Source organism: Lissotriton vulgaris, chromosome 7, assembly GCF_964263255.1.
Source record: "Lissotriton vulgaris chromosome 7, aLisVul1.2, whole genome shotgun sequence".
NCBI classification, from domain to species: domain Eukaryota; kingdom Metazoa; phylum Chordata; class Amphibia; order Caudata; family Salamandridae; genus Lissotriton; species Lissotriton vulgaris.
The window spans coordinates 1,524,754,106-1,524,776,204 of NC_141695.1; the positions used below are offsets into that span (position 1 = coordinate 1,524,754,106).

Genomic DNA, 22,099 nt, shown 5'->3' on the forward strand with positions numbered 1-22,099 from the left:
TGCTAAGACTAGTTTCCATTGATGAGAATGATTAAAGTAAGCATTGCTGCCGGTTTGGAAGCAGAGTAGCATGTTGGATTGATATTTCCCATAGTATAGAGAAAGAATTACAGGAAACAAATACAATCTGGGAGCAGCTGCTGTTTAAAAGCGTGCACTTCAATTATGGCTTTTTTTCGATATTAAGATTATGGACTCACACCACTGAGTTGTCCTACACATCACATACATTTGAAGCTTCGATCACAATATAAGATTTGAAGCAACGTTTCTGGACATCAGTTCCTGTGGAACAACTCCACACCACAATTAAGAGCCAAAATACCAAGTCCAAGTCCTGAAGAGAATCCCGGATTTGTTAGGGATTCGAAACACGTTGGCTTTGAGTATGAGGGACTGTTGATGGGGTGTGTCATGAGGAATGTTAAATAATATTTCCCTCAGCAGCTTCTGACAACACCCACAAGTAGATTAGGTATCCCCATCCTCTCACAGGCAGGACAGGAAACATGTGTTGTGAAAATTAGTAACTGTCCGTCTGGTGTTAATATGAATGTAGGACTGGTTTATTTTTAGGCTGGCACACAAGAGTTATTGATGTTTTTCTTGTGATTATGGTTTATTTGTTATTATTTGTTTGCAAAAACGTTCCATGTATTATTATTTTTCTGCACTGTGTAAATGTTGTATATAGTTCTATTTTAAACGTTTTTGAATTGTGTGATTTACTAATGTGGTGTTTCTTTGAAAATACATTCTCTATTGATTTATTAATGTATTTGTTGAAATATCAAAAATAAGCGAAATAAAGTTTGAAAACTTTGGAATTAATGGTCTAAGGTTTATCACAACTCTAATCAAAATACCCCCCAGACATCCGGTTTGCTTATTTCAATACTGATTAAAGTAAGGCAGCTTGGGTTTGGGGACTGCTTTCCTGAGACACAATTAGTTTTCAGGAATTTGACCGATTTCCAGGAGGTAATGCTGATTCCTTCTGGCAGGGTGGGACTAGTTTGTGGGTGTATGATAGATTCCCATCTAGGGAGGCGCAGTATTTTTCTTGAGATGTAGAGAATGGTTTTGGGGGCAGAGGGACTGATTAACATGGGATGAAATTGGTTTCTTAAGGTAGGTGTAAAATAGTTCCTGCAGTTGTTTCTGTGGATAGGTGATTTTACATTCCCATATTTCTAAGTGGAAACACAGGTTGTGTTCGATATGATTACCTTTCATGTTAGAGACTGGTTTTCAGATGCAAAATAGGTTCCAGGTTAGGTGAAACTGGTTTTCTGTGTTATTGGGGGTTTATCATACTGGGCGATAAGATTGTTTTTTAGATACTTCCAGATAAATGTAGCTATTTTTGTTTAGATGTGATTGATTTCTCAGGTGGCCTGGAGGTTGGTGGGATTTTTGCGGGCTGCAACTTTTTGGGTGGGATTAATAGTAGCTCCAGAGGACGTTGTATTTAGCCTTTCGTCGCAATGCTTATTTGTGTCTCTCCATTTTTCTAGGGCGGTTAGCCAAAGATGTGTGGATAGCACGCTGATCTTCAGATACAACACCCCACTAACAATCACCAACAATGACACTGCGACACCCAATCAGTTCTGCATCCAGGTCAATGACTGTAAGTGACTTTAATTATAATAATGCAAGGCAAAGGGTCAGAAACTATAATTCTTTCTTATTCCCTTTGTATTAGCAAGGTTGGTGAGCACACTCATAGTTACCCCACAGGTCTCACTAGCTAGAAGCACTAGAAGCACCAGAAACACCGACTAGAGCAGCCCCTTTACAACTGATGGACTAACACAAATCCATCGAGTAAAACTGCCACTTTACCATGTGTCCTGCATTCTGGATGGAACTCACAGTTGTCCTTCAGGATAGCCATGAACCCCCTACTATTTTCACACATATTTTAACCGTTTTTATATGCACTTCTGCTTCTCAGTATTTACAATCTCTTTTAGCCTGCGTTGTTTAATAAAATATTGTTTTTACTAAAATAATGAAGCATGCATTCTTTCAACGTGCTACCGGGTACAGTAATTGACCCAGGATTCGGAGAGGATGCCAGCAGACCGACTTGTCCTGGATAAATGGAATATGTCACTGGCAGTCCCAGTGATAAATTAGCAGAGGCCATACTCTTCCCTGATGCATGCCGGTGAGTTTTGGTCACAATCAGCAGTCTTCTCTTGGGCCTCAAGTAGTTAATATACCGCTTACCATGTGGAGCAGAGAAAACAGCCAGATGTCACATAAACTGTCCACCATAGTGTGCTTAAAGAATGATCCATATTTGGGATAGCATTCAGTTCTGCTACAAACTGACAAATTGTAGATGAGTTCCTCTCACCCAAAGCAGCATATACAGAAGACATTTGGACTCTTAGAAGCTCTTATTATAAGCCAACCTAGTATAGAATATGTGCAACAGAATAGTGTCAAATATCACAATATCGGTGACTAGAGGAAATAAGGTGGACAAAATGAAGAAACTTAACAACTCTTCCTACAAAAACCCTTAAGCATTGCTAACTAGAAAGTTTGTCATTGCCAGAGCTTGAAAGAGAAGCAGCATAACATATGCAAGACAAAGCAATATCCATAATGTGTTCTAAACTACGTTTGCCATATGTCCTTGGAGAGATATTTCTCCCTTAAGCAAATGGATCCCCTGAAGACTTCTGACCTCCTGGTCATGGACCTGCCCTCTCCCCCTGCAGCTCCGCTGGTGAGTGCCGCTGCCCGTGCTGTGCCATGTTCTGCATTGCGAGGGGTTCGAGGCCCTCCTCCTCCTCCACTCTGCCCGTCTTTTTAGGTCTCGCCTTTACCATTCCGCAGGAATGGGAAATGGGGAGAATTCAAGTCGGCTATTTTCTCTTCAAACCAAAGGGCTTTCAGCCGCGGTTTTCTTGCAGTTCACGTGAATCACGTGATCAAACATGCACGAGCATTCACGTCCAGGGCTTCTCCTCCCCTAGCAGCACTCCTCCCACACCAGCAACTCCCCCCTCCCACACCAGCACCTCCCCTCTCTCTCCCCGCAAACACAGCCTTGTCCTAGCAGCACTCCTCCCACACCAGCACCTCCCCCCTCCCACACCAGCACCTCCCCTCTCTCTCCACGCAATCACAGCCTTTCCCTAGCAGCACTCCTCCCACACCAGCACCTCCCCTCTCTCTCCACGCAATCACAGCCTTGCCCTAGCAGCACTCCTCCCCCCCCCTCCCACACCAGCACCTCCCCTCTCTCTCCACGCAATCACAGCCTTGCCGTCTGGTATCTGCCTCATCCTTGTTTCTCTTTATTTTCTCTCCCGGTCTTGTAAATATGCCCCCTCCCCCATGCACTAAATCACACTTTTCTTTTGATCCACATACTTGTTATCCTATGAGAGTGGAGGCAGATGTGGCAGAAGGACATTAATCTTCCACTTACTGACACTGGTTGTCTTGGTGTGGAACTGAGGTTGTGTGTGCCCACTGTATCTAGGGAAATCACAACAGGCTTGATCACGAATATCGAGAAACCACCGTCTCGAATTAAGCACTGCCAGGCAGACACCACGTGCTAGTCTCTGTGCATATCACTTATTGTACTCCATGTAAACCGCACTTGTGCGCCAAGCATGCAGGAAACCTTCTTGTTTTTAACCTAACAAAGCCAGACTTTGACGTAATCCAGTGGGGTGTCTGAAACCTGTATCCCAAGAGACCTGGTTGCAGAATGTATTTATTGTTGCTTTTTACAGGTTTCTAGCATCTCAAGGTGGTCTGGAAGATTCAGCCCCGCCTGCGCGTAGCCGTAGATGCAGTTTTTGATCCCAATATTAAAATCAGATGTCCTCTTTCGGAGGGCGCAGCTGCAGCGCTGAGGTCATCAGAGGTCTATTTCTACCGCAAACACTCCATTCCTCTTGCGCTTGCAGTGAAACGGAGCCCCTCTCCAGGCACGTTTCTCAGCAGCGCTCCTCTATCTCAGATGAATGCAGAGGAACTTTCGGCGCACAGCTGTTGTTTTCATTCCCTCGCTGGTGTGGGTTTAACAGGCGCCATGGTGTGATGGGCGCACAGACCGAGTCTGCGCAGGCGCAGGACGGAGCTGTGCGCTCTTTCAAACAATTAAGTTACTTCTGTTAACTCAGCAGAGGGGTAGCGCAGCACTCAAATCAAATGACAGGTTTTCGAATACCTTGCGCCAGCAAAGAGTCATGCAAAGTAACGCCTCCTTGAAGCAGGCGCTAATCTGGAGAAATGTTTTTATTTCTCAAACAATTTCGCGGAATTTATATGCACATCTTCATACCATTCCGCAGGAATGGGAAATGGGGAGTGCATGTGAAAAACGGGAGAATCACGTGACCACAAGCCTCTTGTGAACGAGCCCAGCCTCCCGCACACAGCTTCTCCCACCCCCTCCCTCTCCAGCGCCTGCCTTCCTTGACTCGCATTAGATCATCAGAGGCAGCCCAGCCAAGCACACGCATTTCCCCACAGGCTTACCCATTGCATCACCACTTCAAAGCCAGCCATCTGTTGCTACCCCAGCGTGGTGCCAGCAGCTTCACTTCAGGCATCCACTCCCCCCGCCCCCTACTTCACACTTCTCACGGTCACCAGGCTGTGTTTGCCCTCCCAAACTCTCTTTCTGTATGTAAACTTCTCCGCGAGCACACTCACATTTCAAGAGTTCTGTGGAAACTTCAGAATTGTATTCATTATTATTTATATATTTAAATGACTCATCAAGAACCGAGAGAGTGTAGCCGAGTATCAAGCGATCGCTTGCTTGCGGTCAGACATACTTATTTGTTCGGCTGTTTTTTTTTCTCGGGTTAAATTTGCTCTGCATGGGAATTTGACATGCTCCAGGGCCCGTCCACAAAGACGGGCAGACAAAAGGGTAGGAAGTGTGTCCTCGCGGCACTTTCCCGGGTGCAAATGTGCGACACAGAAAGGGCTAGTGTAAGCAGAATCAACTCCACACTTTCCTTGCAAATGTGGTGTTTGCTTTAAACGCAGTTTGCACCAATGAAACAGAAAGACACGGACACACACCTACACAGAAGTCCCGAGGAGCCATAATTATAAATGTACAGCTCGTGTGTTTTCACTTGAGGGTTGTTTTTCGAGTCCGCTCAAGCGTGGCCACCAACACGCCCGAATACGTCTCTGTAGGGGCAGTGGGTGTTCGTGTGAAGGAAGAAACGCTTTGCGGAGAAGTGCCCCCCTCCGCCCCCACCAAGAGGTTTATGTTATTGGAAGAATGTTCTAGTTTGGAGGAGGAAATGCAGCTCGAAAATGGCCAGTGCAAGCAAGGCATTTCTGAGCTCGTGTTTGTGCCTTATTTAGGACCGGGGCATGGTCATTTATAAGGCGATGTTTACGTGTTAAGAAGTGTTATGACAAGCTGTTTCGGATTCCAGGGAAGAGGCCTCCACGGCACTCAGGGACACCACCACAGCCCTTAGTGACACCAACACAGCACTCAGGGACACCACCACATCACTGATGTACACCACAAAATCAATCAGGGATACCACCACATCACTCAGGGACACCACCACATCACTCAGGGACACCACCACACCACTCAGGGACACCACCACACAACTCTGGGACACCACCACACAACTCTGGGACACCACCACACCACTCTGGGACACCACCACACCACTCTGGGACACCACCACACCACTCTGGGACACCACCACACCACTCACGGACACCACCACATCACTCACGGACACCACCACATCACTCACGGACACCACCACATCACTCACGGACACCACCACATCACTCACGGACACCACCACATCACTCGGGGACACCACCACATCACTCGGGGACACCACCACATCACTCGGGGACACCACCACATCACTCGGGGACACCACCACATCACTCGGGGACACCACCACATCACTCGGGGACACCACCACATCACTCGGGGACACCACCACATCACTCGGGGACACCACCACATCACTCGGGGACACCACCACATCACTCGGGGACACCACCACACCACTCTGGGACACCACCACACCACTCTGGGACACCACCACACCACTCTGGGACACCACCACACCACTCTGGGACACCATAACAGCATCACTCAGCACCACAACAGCACTGTCCTTGCTGGCTAACAAGCATTCCCATAGCCAATAGGACTCGCATTAGGAAAGTGCAAGCTATTGGCTTTGTAAATAACAATGCTATTAATTTATATATTTTCAATGCCAACACATATTAAAAAAATAATTGTCATTTACAATACCAATAGCTCACACTTTCCTAATGCGAGACCTATTGGCAACGCCAGTGCTTGTTTTTTCCTTGCTTCTGCTTCCAGTGTAAGTGCTTATTGTAATTTGTTTTTTGCCTTATTGTGCTGTTGCCTGTTTTGTCTTGTTCTTGTCCCATTTTTCTGGCTTGTTATTTTTTTCCTGCCCGCTTCTCTCTTCCCGCCGCTGCTGCCTCCGCTGCCCCTCCCCCCACCGATTCCTCGTTCCCGCCTCCCAGCTACGAATCCCTTCCCCCTTCACTACCGGCCGCGCCGCTGGCACGCCAAAGGCGCACCAAAGCCAAGCCTGTCTGCGCCCTTCCGCGACACGACCAGCGCCAGGAACTCTAGATCTGCGACCTTCCGCTGCTACAACTCTGCTGCCCTCCTCGCACTCATCCATGGGATGAATAGCAACTGCCGGCGGTCATCGCCAAACACCACCCACAGCCAATTCCCCTACCGACACTGCCGACATTCCTTCACCATCCACAGCCCCCCTCCAACAGCCGCATCCACGCCAGACGCTTGCACCAAGGAAGCCCTGAAGTGCATCCTCTTCCTGCACCGACACACCATAGAAATCTGGGACCTTCTCGACGCCCTCGCGCCAGACGTCACCGTCCTCACGGAAACCTGGACAAACGCCACCTAGCCCCCGACATCGCCACCGCAATCCCCGATGGCTACAAGATGCAGAGGAAAGACCACCCCCACCGCCCAGGAGGAGGACTTGCCATCGTACACAAGAGCTCCCTCCAACTCTCCGAATTCAGCACAAGCGACACCCTCTCCAAACACCGAACACCTTCATTCGAGATTCAGGCCAGCACTAAAACCTTGCTCCTAGGCACCCTTGCCTACAGACCTCCCCGGATGGTGCTCACTTCACCACCACCATTGCCGGCCTCATCGCACGCCATCGCTTCCATGGACTACATACTCATTTGAGACCTCAACTCCCACCTCGACAACCGCAGCGACCCCAACTCTGCCACCCTCCTGGACAACCTTGACAACCTCAGACTGAAGCAGCTCATCACCACCCCCACCCACAAGGCCGGGCACACCCTGACCCCATCTTCGCAGGAGGGACCAACATTCACTTCAGCCACACCTCGCAGCCCCTCTGGACAGACCACTATTGTGTACACTTCTCCTTCAGCACCACTACCATGCGCAAGCTCACCCCACGCCCGCTGCAAAGGAACTGGAACAAGGTCACAGAAGAGCAGCTTCACTCTACTCTCGTCCTTCACACCCCTGCCACGACCAACGCCAACTCCCCAGCCACAGAACTATACCACTGGATCTCAAACTTGCTCCCTTCCGCCTCCCCGACAGACAATGCTCTCTGAAGGCTGCCTGGTTCTCCAGCGATTTCCAAGAAGCTAGACGCTCATGCCAATGGCTCGAGAAACGATGGAGAAAAAGCAAGACCATCTCTAAAGAACCACTAAAAGGACCTTCATCAGGAACAAAATACTCACCAACACCAGCAACCCCAAAAAACTCTTCAACATCAGTCAGCAGTTCACCAAACCCCCCAGCGAGGCCACGAACATCACACCGTCCCAAGACCTCTGCAACAAATTCAGCTCCTACTTTCACAGAAAGATCAAGGCTCTCAACGACAACTTCAACGATAAGACTTTTGAAATCCCTGTCCCCTCCAGAAATGACAGCTAGCCCACTATCACCACCTGGACACCAGTCACCACCGAAGACACCACTACAACCATGAAAAGCACCCACTCAGGAGCTCCCACAGACCCCTACCCGTCTCACATTTTCCACAGAGCAACCACTGCCATTACACCCGAACTCCGCCGCACCACCAACGCCACCTTCGAAGCCGGCATCTTCTGCGATGACTGGAAGTGGACTTAGGTCAAGCCCCTCTTCAAGAAACCCCTGCCCGACCCAACAGACCTGAAAAACTACCAGCCCATTTCTCTCCTCCCCTCACAGCTGAAGTCTCTGAAACATTCGTCAAAACAAAACTAACCACCTTTATCGAAGAGAACACCATACTTGACTCCTCCCAATCCGGATTCCGCAGCAACCACAGCACCGAGACCACCCTCCTTGCCGCCACCGATGACATCCACATGCTACTCGACCAGGGACACACCTTGGCCCTCATCCTGCTAGACCATTCCGCGGCTTTCAACACCATCTCCCACTGCACTCCTGCAACCAGACTCCACAACGCCAGCATACAAGGACTCGCCCTCGACTGGATCTGCTCTTTCCTCACTGGCAGAACCCAACGGATCAGACTAACACCCTTCCTCTCCGAACCCACAGAGATCAGCTACGGAGTACCCCAGGAATCCTCGCTCAGCCCCACTCTCTTCAACATCTACATAGCCCCCCTCACCCCCATCATCAGACAGCATGGGCTCAGCATAGTATTTTACGCTGACGACATCCAGCTCATCCTGTCCCTCACAAAGAACCCTGAAGGCACCAAACTCGGCTTCCAAGGAGGAATGAAGGACGTCTCTGCCTGGATGAGCGACAGCTGCCTCAGACTGAACTCGGAGAAGACACAGGTCCTCATCCTTGGACCCTCCCCCTCCATGTGGGACAGCTCATGGTGGCCCTCTACCCTTGTAAACCCACTCACCCTGACGAACCACGCCCAAAACCTCAGCATCATTCTAGACTTCTCCCTCACCATTACCCGCCAGGTTAACGCCGTCACCTCCATCTGTTTCAACTCCCTCCGCAAGACCTTCGAGTGGATCTCACCCAAAGCCAGAAAGACCGTCACCCACGCCCTCATCACCAGCAGACTGGTCTACGAAAACACCCTCTAAGCGGGAATCAACAAATCCCTGCTACAGAAACTCCATACCATCTAAAACACCACTGCCAGACTCGTCCTCGGCACCCCACGACAGGAGCACATGACCCAACACCTGCAAGACCTCCACTGGCCTCCCTGTCAGAAAGAGAGTAACCATCAAGCTGCTCACCCACACCTACAAACCCCTTCACAACATCGGACCCAAATACCTCAACGAAAGAATCTCCTTTCACGCACCCCAAGCATCCGCAGAACCAGTGCCAGGGGTAGAGCCTTCTACCATGTCACAGCCAAAGCCTGGAACGAACTCCCAGTCAATATCAGATGCTCCCCCACTGTGCACACCTTCAGGAAGAGCCTCAAGACCTGGCTTTTCGGCCAACCCTGAGCTGCACCCACACCCCAGCGCCTTGAGACCCTGACTGGTGAGTAGTGCGCTTATTATCCCGATTGATTGATTGAACCAGAGACACAGCACTCTCCCTATATGCAGAGTATTTTGCTGGAAAGATCCTTGTGATACTCACGTGTTGAGAAGACTTAAATGAGAATCTGTGCTTGAAAAAAGAGAAACCTGTATACGGCTGGTTGGCCTATCACGCCTTATATGTGAAAAACAACATTGCATTTTAACATCGTGTATACATAAAGAGAAAAGCACATTGCCTTAAAAACAAGCTGTGCATTTTTAAATGTAAATGTGTTCATTATTTTCTTTTCTTTCAGCAAGTATAAACTTTTTCTCAAATCAGCGGAACGTTACAGAATCTGGCTTTCCAGGGATCGTAGCGGAGTACGGGGGGCCATCGTTTATGCAGCCTAATGAGCCTGATCCCTCAAACCCTTCTTTCTACAAGGCAAGTGACCGAGGAATACTGGTGATTTTAACACAAATCCTTGTATTTCTCTCAGATTGGTAGATTGTCTTCCTTTGAACTGTATGATAAGGGGAGTTTGTTACAGCAATTTGAAACTGGTGATTGCTACAAAAGTACAGTTAACACTCGTTTCATAAGATGCACATTGGGAGAAGTGCAGAGTATTGCTCTCTTGACTTGTATAGTGCTGTCACCTTGTGGTTCCCTTTCGGAAGAGAGGTGTTCAGGTTCTTCTCCCACACCCCCATCCTCCATCTCACAGAACCATTGATTCCAAAAATGTTCACAGTGGCCGAGGTTATCATGCAGTATTAGTCATGGACATCTCTGAACTATGTTTGTAGAACAGGGGTGAGGAGAAGGAGACTCTAGTGGATTTACTTTCACAGAGACCACCTTGCTAGGAAAGTTACTTACCTTAAAACATACCTCTGCATCATGGGAATCTTACTTACAGTAAACCGCATATTGCCACCAGTTGGTGAAATCCCTAATACAGTTTGGTTTTAAACAATTTAAACAAATTGGATTGAAATCAAATATTTTGGAGGCTTACTTTTTTCAAATTAAAATTAAATTCAAATCTAATTAATACTGTAGTTATAATATAAAAAAAAGTGAATTAAATAAAAGTTCTTCGGGAGGAGGTACTCCTCCCCCGATGAGGATTCATTTCAAATAATATATTAAATATAAAAATGAAAAAAACATGTTAATAAAGGAGTAAAGGTTAGGTGATATATGCAAATTAATGAACAATTTCACAAATTGATTAAACATTAACAAAAAGGATCATGGATATATTAATTTATTTATCATCTATTTAGATGTTATTTATAAATACATGTGAATTAAATATAATTGGGCCTCACAGTTAGATTTAAAAAAAATGTGCATTAGAGAAATGAGTTACAACTACAAATAAGAAAATAGTTATTACAAATATGTAATGTAAAAATAGGTTGGGGTATGGTTAATGTAGTGGTGGTCGATGTAATGACAAAATGCATATAAAAAATACCTGGTTTGTATTGTGGTACGTTATGCAGGGTTAGAGGAGTTTAATAGGGGCAGTATTATAACATAAAAAATGTAAGTTCCGGCTTCTTAAGCCTGTATATGCCGCTGCTCACGTGGGTGCATCAGATGACTGAATATTTGACCCTAGCTGCCCAAGATATAGGCAACAGAACTTTAGGCCCCCTAAGAGACCTCATTGAAGTTGGGAGTTCCATATTGCGTCAAGTCATTGTTTGAAGTTGAGCCCTTCACTTGTGTCCCCGCCCTTCGGTTAACTGACTCCTCTAGTATTTGGACTTGCTCCTCAGCCTCAATCCTTCCAACTAATACGTTCCTGGAAGTTCCATTGACTGTACACCAAGGTTTTTTTTTTTTTTAACTGCCGTTTGACAACCTATATTTCTTTCTGGACTTGAATGACCGATGTCCCAGTTAGGCCTTTATGAGGGCTGTTGTTAATAAAAAGCAAAGAGAGAATAAAGCATAATCCCCGCCTCCGGTCCTGGCACACTATTGTATTTGCAATGGTATATCTGTGTCAGAAGGTGTAGCACCTCTTTTTATTTTGTCAGTATATTTATGGATTTTAAATTAATTGCTCTGAAGCATTTGTTATTTAGGTGTAATACTGGATCGGAGTTTTTATCCGATTACCACTTTGTAGTGATGAGGTTCGTAGCCAGGATGTAGTTTTAAGTAGATTTATTAACTTTAGTTACAGGTAGTTGAGTTGTAGAGATGCAGCCCCACCAGGAGCAGACTGCCTGTTGCTCAGCCCATACTCCAACTGACATACTCAAGCATCCAGGCACCCAAACATTTCATTCAAGACTCTCACGCCAACATTCCATGCATCACATTCACACTGGCTGAGCAGCTAGGGAGTAAGTAACCAGATACGTACAACACAGGATACTACACACTTTCTAGAGCAAACCTTTTCTGCAGTACTTGTGAAGAGTCCGGGGCTAAAGGCAGTAACGTGGCCATACATTTGGAGAACAATATTTCTGTAGGAACTTAGCAATAATAAACAACATTTACTGCCATGAATACAGCACATCACAGAAAAAGGCATTGTACCTCATAAAGAAAGGAAAACTGGTGCTTGGAAATATAAAGTTAAGCCTGAAATAAAACCTTTTCTTTTAGTAATTTTCTTCTCCCTAAAATGATAAAATACAAGTAATCAGAGCCTGCCTCAGAGGCAACAGGTTTTTGCATTATCCCAAAATGTAATGCAGTGAAAAAGTCACTTCATTTTGAAGGATGTACACTGACTTGAATAGTCAATTGAACTTACTCTTGCAAAACGACTGAATTATAAATACACTGAACTTCATCTACCATCATGCATTGTGGGAAGGTTGGTGCAACTTGTATGAGTCCAGACCACTCTTTAGAAGTGTTAAAAAGGGCTCCTTTTAGGAAGAGTAATATTGTTCGGCTCTCTGAACCGGTGGCAGGCCCTATACTTCTTTTGCTAATTCACTACAGTAATCTGTAAGCAGCATGTAAGCAGATCTAGATGGAACTAATACTCTTCTCAGATGAATAGCAAAAACAATAAAACGCTTGCAAGGATATTTACTGTAGGAACCTACCAAGTACTTTGCTGAAATAGTTGGAATGTGAGTTGACTGAATTGCAAAATGACTAGTTTGAATATAAATTGAATATAACAGAATTCCCGGAGAGCTGGTGCAACATTTGAGAGTGTTAACCAAACTATAAATTATTTCCTATCACCTTCTGCTTAATGTACCTGGAAGAAAAGTGCCTAGTTTAGGACTTTAAAGATGGCCCAAAAGGGGGGACTGGAATACAGGTAAGTACGCGTAGTCCTTGTACTGTGCTATGGGGATGGTAAGCAATTATCCAAAATCAGATAGAAATAGTGAAATATCATATTTGTGTTTTGAACTTTAGTAAGATTCCAGCTCTTAGTATTTTATATAGGTAGGGCTGGGCAGTTTGTGACTGCTATGGAATATACATTAATTGAACTTTTCTAATGAGCACAGTAAATATGTTCCATTTATGTTACTGATTTTCAGTTTATCTTAAGCAGATATCCTTTAAAACTGACATGAATCTTGCCCCTATGTACCTTTGTTGGAAACCCTTTATTCAAATCCATATACATTGTCTTCTCTACCGCTGGAATTATCTTTGATGCTGCTTCTCCCCAAGCTAAATCTGTCCTGCCCTTGGGTACTCCGACAATCAGGACCTCTCGCATTTGATAATTACTTTATATTTGGCATCGATACTCGCTGTGTTCCGGCTCAAATCTCGTCCCTTTGAGGCTTATAATTTGTTTGAGCTGGGGATCTCTTGTCATTTCGATGGCTGCCTCCAAGTGTCACCATGCTACATTGTGGGAGGCTGCAGGAGCCTGCTGCCTCGTGACAATACCACCATTGCTCTAGTATGAGGCTTCAGCCACAGTTCCTGCATTTGTATTACTTCTAGAAGTTAAAAAGGGTGTTTTTTCATCTGGTTAATAATCACCTTTTCTAATGACGGAAACATTGCCTTTAAAGAGACATTGTGAACATTTTTGTTTTTGAAAGCTCTTTGAAATAGGTTTGTCTGGGTTGTCGCACACTACCTGTGTTATTTAATGTTCATGAACGTTAATCAGGATCCCATGACGGACAATATATTTGACAAAAATGGAAATGATGGACGGAGCACTAGTGCAGATCTTTGTTCTGGAAAGTGCAGGACCACCTTGTGGAAATGTTTTCTAATAATGAGCAGAAAGTAGAATATATTGTGCCTGATATTTTTGACAGATTAGAGACAGTACATTGGTATTGCTTTCCACCTGCTTTGATATGCTTTTCACTTCTCTGTGTAGGTTGGAGACCCAATTCTTACTCTTAGTAACTCATCAACTCTCGGTGTGCTTCACCAGCTGGTGGCACAGGGACCAGGAGGACGTTGTGCAGATACAAACCCTGCAGGTAACCTCACCCATTTCAAATATTTGACTTGTGTGGCACCACTGGCACTTCTAGATGAAGCAGTGGTGGAAGGGTCTGGTGTAGCTGGAGCGGGAATAAATAAACATATCAACATTGTAGGTACAGCACAGTGAAGTTTGAGACATCTGTTTTCTAGGATTCAGAGGTGGATCATTTCTGTATGACAAACTGAACTACACTTGCTGATCCAGGACCTAGGTCAGAGTATGAATACCTCTTCCTCTAGAACTGGGTGTATTTTCTTTTGGGTGTTTACATGTTTTCCCTAGTAGGTCTCAAGGGCAGTTATACACTCCTAGTTCTCAAGGTTTTTACACACCCTTACCTAGTCCAGGTACTCAGCTAACTTAGAAAACCTTGCCTTACGCTCGTCATGTTTGGACTTTGATGCTTAACTTTTTGTTTTTGTTTGTGTTGTTTTCTGAATTTTAGGATTCCTGGAGAATTATAATAGCAGTTGTATACGGACCGTCACCAATCTAAATCGCAGCTGCACACGTGATCCACAACTAGGCGCAGACTTCTATTATAGATTTTTCACGGTGCTAAAGGTGTGTAATTATATTTCATCAGTACTGTTTAACACTGTTTGATTCTAAACATGCATGGCCAAATCCAAAGGTGCCATCTGCTGTGATTCATCAGGTTAACCCCTTCCATGCTCATGACAAGCTCAGCTCGTCATGCAGTACACTGCTCGTGTGCTCATGACGAGCTGAGCTTGTCATGAACAAGGGGATTCAAGGGAGTTCAGCACCCAGGGAGAATTACTGTAGTATTGAAGGTGTTAAAAGTGCTATTGCATCCTAGCGGTGCTTCCTATGCCAGACATGTATGAATATACCAAAGTATTTGATTATATTCAAGGCACCTTCTTGTATGTAACAATTCAAGATCAAATTATACCATATGGTTGACCTAATCATGTGGCAAAAGCAAATTATATAGATCGTTATGTTGCAATATTTTTTTCACTATTTCGTCATTTTAACACACTTTAACCTCTTAAGCGCTGCTGACGGCCAAGGTCGTCACGAGCGCTACCTCCCCAGTGCTGCGCACGACCATTGGACGTCCATTCAGCACTAGTTCCATTGGACAGCGCAGCACTGGGGAGGGATATTTGTGCCGCAGCTAAGGTGTTAATAAAGTCTGAGCTACAGAATAACATGTGAATTCAGCAATTGAAAGATGGGCAGATAACCTTTGCGGTGTCTGACACTGTGCATAACCATTTGTGGTGCTTTATTTATTAAATCTTTAATCAGTTGGAGGTGTACACAACTTTTTTTTGTTAAACATCTGAAGATTATAAATCCAGAACTTTATGGGAGAAACGCTGGAACCGCAGAATCACAATATTCCAGCAGCTCTGATTATATCCCTGTACTACCCTTTCGTAAATCCGACAGTGCTGAACAAGTCTAATATATTTTATGTTGTATCAGAGATGCAATTCCTACACACCTCCCAGTGGTAAAAAAAGTGTAATGTATCTCAGTGGCATATTGAATTAACTATCTTAGTGCTGATTATTTATGTTTAAAATCCAGCAGTGTTATCCGAACATCGCACCATACTCAACATGCATGATTATTTCAAAACATTGCAAGAGGCACACCTCCTTAATCTATACAGGGTTTTCTATCTACCCATGCCAAACATTGTCCTACAATGGATATTTTAATAATGACCAAATTAAACTGCATGATTGAATACCCAGGCGTGCCTTCCTTCTCGACATGGAAACCATGCATAACTCTATCTCAGCAGTCCATGCAGTAACCCTCCGCATGCTAAACCTGTTCAATGATAGCAAAGTAGTTCCCCCTAAGCATCTCGTGATTTGAGAGATGTGATAATATTCTGGACTGCTATACACTTTGTCATGCTAGCAGTGCCACCTTTTACATTTCACTAGGAGTGTGGCATTATTTCCCATTATACTGCCCATATCCTAACTATACTAAATAAGTATGAAAACATCCAAACAGTACTAACTCATTCATCCCATCCGGTGAATAATGCAATGTTAAATGCTAGCCGTGCCACTTCCCCTATGCTCAAGTCTAGTCAAGTCAAAAGATCTTTATTCGGATTCAACATCCATAAAAGTACATAAAATCTCAACATCATGGAATATCATACAAGAAACCAAGTCCAATGCGCTTACATTTAAAATCCTGTAATAAAAACAGCAAATTCATCATGGGCTGTATGTGCAAATAACTTCAAAATTAGAAGTATCAAGTTTTGAGTTTATAAAAAGAGTTGCAGTCGGCGACTCTACAAAAGATAATTCTATAATGTGTGCAGGACGCAATTATTTGTGCAAAATAAAGCAAGGTGCAAAAACAGCAATTCACATTACAAAACTTTTCAGGGCAGATCCAATGACACTCTTGAGCGGACTTCATATTAAAAAGAACTACGATTGGCGACTCTACAAAAAATAATTCTATAATGTGTGCAAAAATGCAATAATTTGTGCAAAATAAGGCGATGTGCAAATCAGCAATTCACAGTACAAAACTTTTCAAGGCAAGTTCAATGATGCTCTAGAGCGGACTGCAGATTTAAGAAAGCAACTGACTCTAAAAATTACTTTGTCACAGCTTAACCGTAATAACTCTACAAAAGCTAGTTCAAAGTCAAATTGGTCAGTATTACGAAAATATGGCATTAAAAAATGTTTGGTGTATTTAACATAATAACCACAAAAAAGTGTAAAGTGCAAAAGGCTTTGTTTGCCACCATGGCTACAAGGACAGTTTAGGTGCTCCAAATTCCTATTAAATCCTATTGGGAAGCATAATAGATTTTTAATACTCCCATCCCTGAACCGGAACAGCAAACTCCTGTTCCATCTACTCATCTTTCTGCACAAATAACTTTCGGGTAGATTAGGAGGCCTGTTGCTTGGTGTGAAAAATGAGAGATACCTTAGGACTGCCGGTTTTGTGAGGTCTTTCTTTTCTCTTTCACAGTTATAGTGGCTATACAGGGCCCTTTTTACTAAGTTCTTATGTGAGCAGTCTATTATGTGGGGAGATGTAAATAAATGTCCCTGCTCCACACTCCGTAGGCTTTTTTCCACCGCCGCGAGCCACGGTATCTGAGTGGCCCGGTCACATTTCAAGCAGTCCTTAATGATATCACGGGTCAGGGACGCTGCTTGATTCCTCCATATTTTCAGCCAAAACAAAGCAGGTCTGGCTTTTATAAAGTCCTCCGTGTATTTAATGCGCAGTTCTTGGTGGCACAAGTAAGTTGGGGCAGAGATAACCCCTATGCTCAAGGTGAATGATTTTTGCTGGGAAGCAGTGCCATGTCTGTCTCAACTTGTAAAGTAAATCCGAAGCTTACAATTATTTCGAAGTATTCCTTCCTCCATTGTTCACATGAGCGAGTATTCCCTGCATTGCCACACAATAAAGGCACTGTGCCAAATGGTACACCATGGCATTTTGAGTGTAAAAACTCTCAAATGTAGCTATTGACTATTTTAAGCGTTTACAGCCTAAATCTTTTGTGAATTACCAGTCACAAGGTCAAGTCTGGTCAAGGCTAAATCGGCCTTCCTTCTTTCAGAGTCTTCAAATCAATTGCTGTTAAATTCGGTAAAGTCTATTATTTGCCATGCGTATGAATGGCAGAAACGTGCCATGAGAAAGTATATGAAATAGCAATCTGTTATTGTTATCATTGTTGTGTACTCCTCATCATCAACATTATTATTACGTTAGTAAAAATAATTTTAAAAAAGCGATATGAATCCGACTTCATAGATATACTATTAACTATATATAGTACCTAAATGTTAAAACAGCAAAGATTTCTGGTGTGAGACCATACGTTTTAGAAAACTTCCAGCTGCATAGCATACTAACGGATTACATTGGGTGTGTAAGAAATAAAAGCAGGTTTACATTGACTAAAATAATATGGGCATGTATGGATGTGATGTATGGCGGTATAAAGACGTGGGGGACATCCAGGGGCCGAAAACAAATTTATGCATAGGCTTCTTGCTGTCCCCCCTCAGCACTCCAGCTTTTATCTTGCATGAGGAGCTTGGCATGGGGCACATCACTGAACATATTGCTGTTGTGCCCCTAATGCACTGGCTGAGAATTTGGTCTAGCCCAGCCACCACTTTAAACCAACTTGTCGTAGCGGACTGTACTGCACTTGAGGGGGCCCTACGTATCCCCTGGTTAAAGTACATTATGGAGCAAATGAGGTGGCTAGGTTGCCCTGACCTATATACCAACCCCAGGCCTTTAGGCCCATCAGCCATTAGGAATATCAAACATCTGTTTTGGCTAAGCATCAGGGGGATAAGAGAGGGCTAGGAATTAGTTAAACCCACAGTGAGAAAGTATGTTACGCTGAGTCTGAGCCCAGAGGTGCAGCCTTATTTGTCACTGATCACTAACACACATCATTGCTTCTTGTTAACCAGATTCAGACTGAATCTGGTATACTGGCTATTATCCTTTCCTAAAGGCTACACAAAGCCTGGTGCCCTAAAGCAATGTCCTTGTGACAATTTCCCCGAACAAGATACTTTACATTTAAAAATGATTGCGAATTTTATGACCCCCTGCGTAATAAATGTATTCTCCCGCTGCTTAGATCCGGTCAATTTGTTCAAGTAAGGCCTGTATTATTATAATTTTTTTTTTTAAAACCTCTATTGACAATTATAATATTACAGTAGCAAGCCTACAACCACTAGGGCCGGCCGTTGCCAACACAGACAAATGCATAGTGTAGTACAGTTACACAGCGCTTCAGCCGGCAACCCGGGGGTCCGGCGGCGAATAAGCTTACATGTCATAAAAATATATGTTAAGACGCAGGATAAATCAAGGTTTTACTTTTTTGATATGTATAAACAAACTAAAAGAAAAAAGGAAACTATATAAAAATAGCGAGGCAAAACAGGACTTGTATACATAAGTGTCTCTCCCAGGAAGGGGAGAACCGCATCCGAAGAGTCATACGTATTCAGTGAATGGAGATGTCAACAGAAGGGGAGGGGGGAAGGGGGAAAGAGAGCAAGCAATCATGATATCAACTAAGCTCAATACTGTAGAAGGAACATCAGGTTAAGGGGACTGCAGCACCTCCGGTGGATTAACCAAAGGAGGAGTACAGATCTCTCCGCTGTACAGATTCCACTGGTTCCATACTCTCCCCCACTTCTTGGGCCTACCCCGTGCGACATATACCGTTTTTTCTCGAAACATGCACCAGTCCATGTTCTCTGTCCAGGCTGAGAGCCTGGGTGCCCTCGGGGACCCCCATAACTGTGCAATATCCCTTTTAGCCACCATATTCCCCAAACTGACCCATTGTGTCTGAGCCACGTTATAGTCGTTGGGTTCCCACACATTCAACAGACACCTCCGGGCCTCAGGCAATATCGAAACTCCCGTAACTTCGTTCATGACATCATGCACACGATTCCAGAATGACACGACCTCGGGGCATTCCCATAGAATATGGAGGAAGGTACCCATCATTCCACACCCGCGCTTACACAACCCATCCACAGAATAACCCATACGCAACAATCGGGGCCCTGTCACGTAAACACGGTGTAAGATCTTTAATTGCACCAGTCGAAGACGGGCCGGGATCGTGACCTCCTTAGGAGAGGATATCGCAGCCTGCCAATCTTCATCGTCTAGCTCCAGTCCATCGCCGGTCCAAGCCTCTCGCAGTTGCAGAAGAAGATCCGTTCGGTCATTTATGAGTTTTTTGTATATTAGAGAGATGGTACTATCCGGAAAGTGGCCGTCAAGCACTCTATCTTCGAGAGGGAAAGATTCTGGGATGAGGGTGCCGGCCGGGAAGACCGAACCAATCGCATGTCGGATCTGTAGGTAACGGAAGTACTCCCTATCGTTAAGTGCATATTCAGTTTTTAATTCATCGAAGGTCTTTATCCTGTCCTTGACCCAGAGATCCCCAACCTTACTGATGCCGATGAGGTCCCACTTTTCGAAACCCTTGGTAGTCTATAAATTGCCTAGTTTCTCAGTGACATAGAGCGGAGCCGCTCGGGTCACGACGTCCGACCAGCCCATAGCTGCATTCGCACTATACCAAATCCGCACCGCAACTCCGGTGGGTCCGGTTAACGTCCTACCCGGCTGTTTGTAATATAACGCCCTGTTGTAGTCCCCTCCTGGGAGCAACCATTTATCCATTGCGAATGCTGGGTTGGTCACAGGGCCGTACATAGCGTGATTAACTGTGCTCAGTTGGGAGGCCCAATAGTAGCGTCTGATGTCAGGCAACGCAATGCCCCCGTCATACCAAGGCAGTGTTAACTTAGCCAAGGCAATACGGGGGCGTCCGCCCCACAGTAGCTTCCTCTGAAGGCATTCGATCTCGCGGAAATAGCTGGTGGGTACAAGGTTATGTTATGTTATAATACGCTTATATAGCGCATGGCTACCCCAGCAACAAGGCATCCCAGCGCTTGCAGACAAGCCCGATTACATAACACCCAGAGGGATACGGTAAAGTACCTGCTCAAAAGGAGCCCTAGATAGAGGAGAACAGCCAAGTTTTAACGTGTTTTCGAAAATGAAGGTGATTAGTGATGGAGCGCACATCCAGAGGGATAGAGTTCCAGAGTTTTGGGGCCAGGAACTTAAAAGATCGGCCTCCAGCTCTGCACTTCCGGATCTTGATAGTACAGGCAAGGGAGAGGTCCGCAGAGCAGAGGGCACGTGGCGGGACATAAAAGGAACAAATTCCTTGCAAGATTTGGGGACCTAGACAATGCAACATTCTGTGAATAACACACAAGGCTTTAAATTGAATGCGCTGTCTGACGGGCAGCCAATGGAGTCTACGTAAGACCTGAGAAGTGTGGCAACGTTTCGTCAGATCGAACTAAGTACGGGCTGCAGCGTTCTGGGCTCTTTGTAGTCTATTAACGACTGTCAGATTGGACCCAAGCATAAGAACATTACAATAGTCTAGATGGGATAAGACCATAGCTTGGACAATTGTCTGACGGATGGAAGGTTCAAAGAAGCCGAGGATTGGTTTCAAAGAGCGCAGGCGACCATAACAAGTACCAGCGACTCTTTTTGCGTGGGAATCCAGGGTGAGAGCGTCATCTAGAATCACGCCCAGATTTTTAACTTCCCTCTTGGGCGTGGGAGGGGGGCCCAATGTAGGGGGCCACCACCGCTCATCCCACTTTTGAGTATCAGTGCCAATAAGGAGGACTTCAGTCTTAGATGAATTTAACTGAAGGCATTTCTCTGTTAGCCAGCTGGAAATGGCCAGAATGTCCTCTTGAAATTTGGCTTGATCTCCCACGGTGTTATTAGAAAAGGTAAAAATCAGTTGCGTATCATCCCCATAGGATATTAATTTGATGCTACGTTCCCTGGCTATTATGGCCAAGGGGCGGACATACACATTAAACAGCGTGGGGCTGAGGGAAGAGCCCTGTGGGACACCGCAGCCTAATGGATAACTGCTGGATGAGTATGGGGGAGCATGAACCTGGAAGGAGCGGTCAGATAGAAATGACACGAACCAATCCAGAGCTTCATCTCTGACACCTATCTCCCACAGTCTCCTAAGCAGGATCCCATGGGAAACGGTGTCAAACGCCGTGCTCAAATCCAGCAGCACCACAGCTGAGGTGCTGCCCATGTCCTGTGCCACCCTTAGATGTTCCATAACGACCAATAAGGCCGACTCAGTGCTATGTTTGGCACGGAATCCATTCTGAGACTCCTCCAAGATCCCGTTAGTCTCCAAGGTCAAGTGTATTTTGAAGTGCGTATAAAAATCTGGGCAGGGACATCATTTTGAAGAGGGCCGCCCTTCCCACCAGAGACAACGGCAATCTACACCAAGCTTTCACGTCGGATTTCAACCGGAGAAGCGGAGGGAGCTAATTACGCTGGTACCGAATCGCAGGGTCAAGCGAAACGTATATCCCCAAGTACTTGAAGCCGGTGTGTGAGATCTGTATCGGGCAGTTACGCGGCACGAGAGGTTATCTCACCAGTAAGCGAGTAGACACAAGACTTATTCCAATTGA

General features: G+C 45.2%; 1 protein-coding gene across 1 annotated transcript in view; it reads left to right on the top strand.

The window, feature by feature from the left end:
* Positions 1-22,099, top strand: part of TCTN3 (tectonic family member 3) — a 420,785-nt gene that overhangs the window by 104,307 nt on the left and 294,379 nt on the right. Inside the window, exons 3-6 of the mRNA XM_086932394.1 lie at positions 1,518-1,633; positions 9,849-9,979; positions 13,887-13,992; positions 14,446-14,564. Coding sequence (XP_086788520.1) covers positions 1,518-1,633; positions 9,849-9,979; positions 13,887-13,992; positions 14,446-14,564 — 472 coding nt within the window. The remainder of the gene's footprint in view (positions 1-1,517; positions 1,634-9,848; positions 9,980-13,886; positions 13,993-14,445; positions 14,565-22,099) is intronic.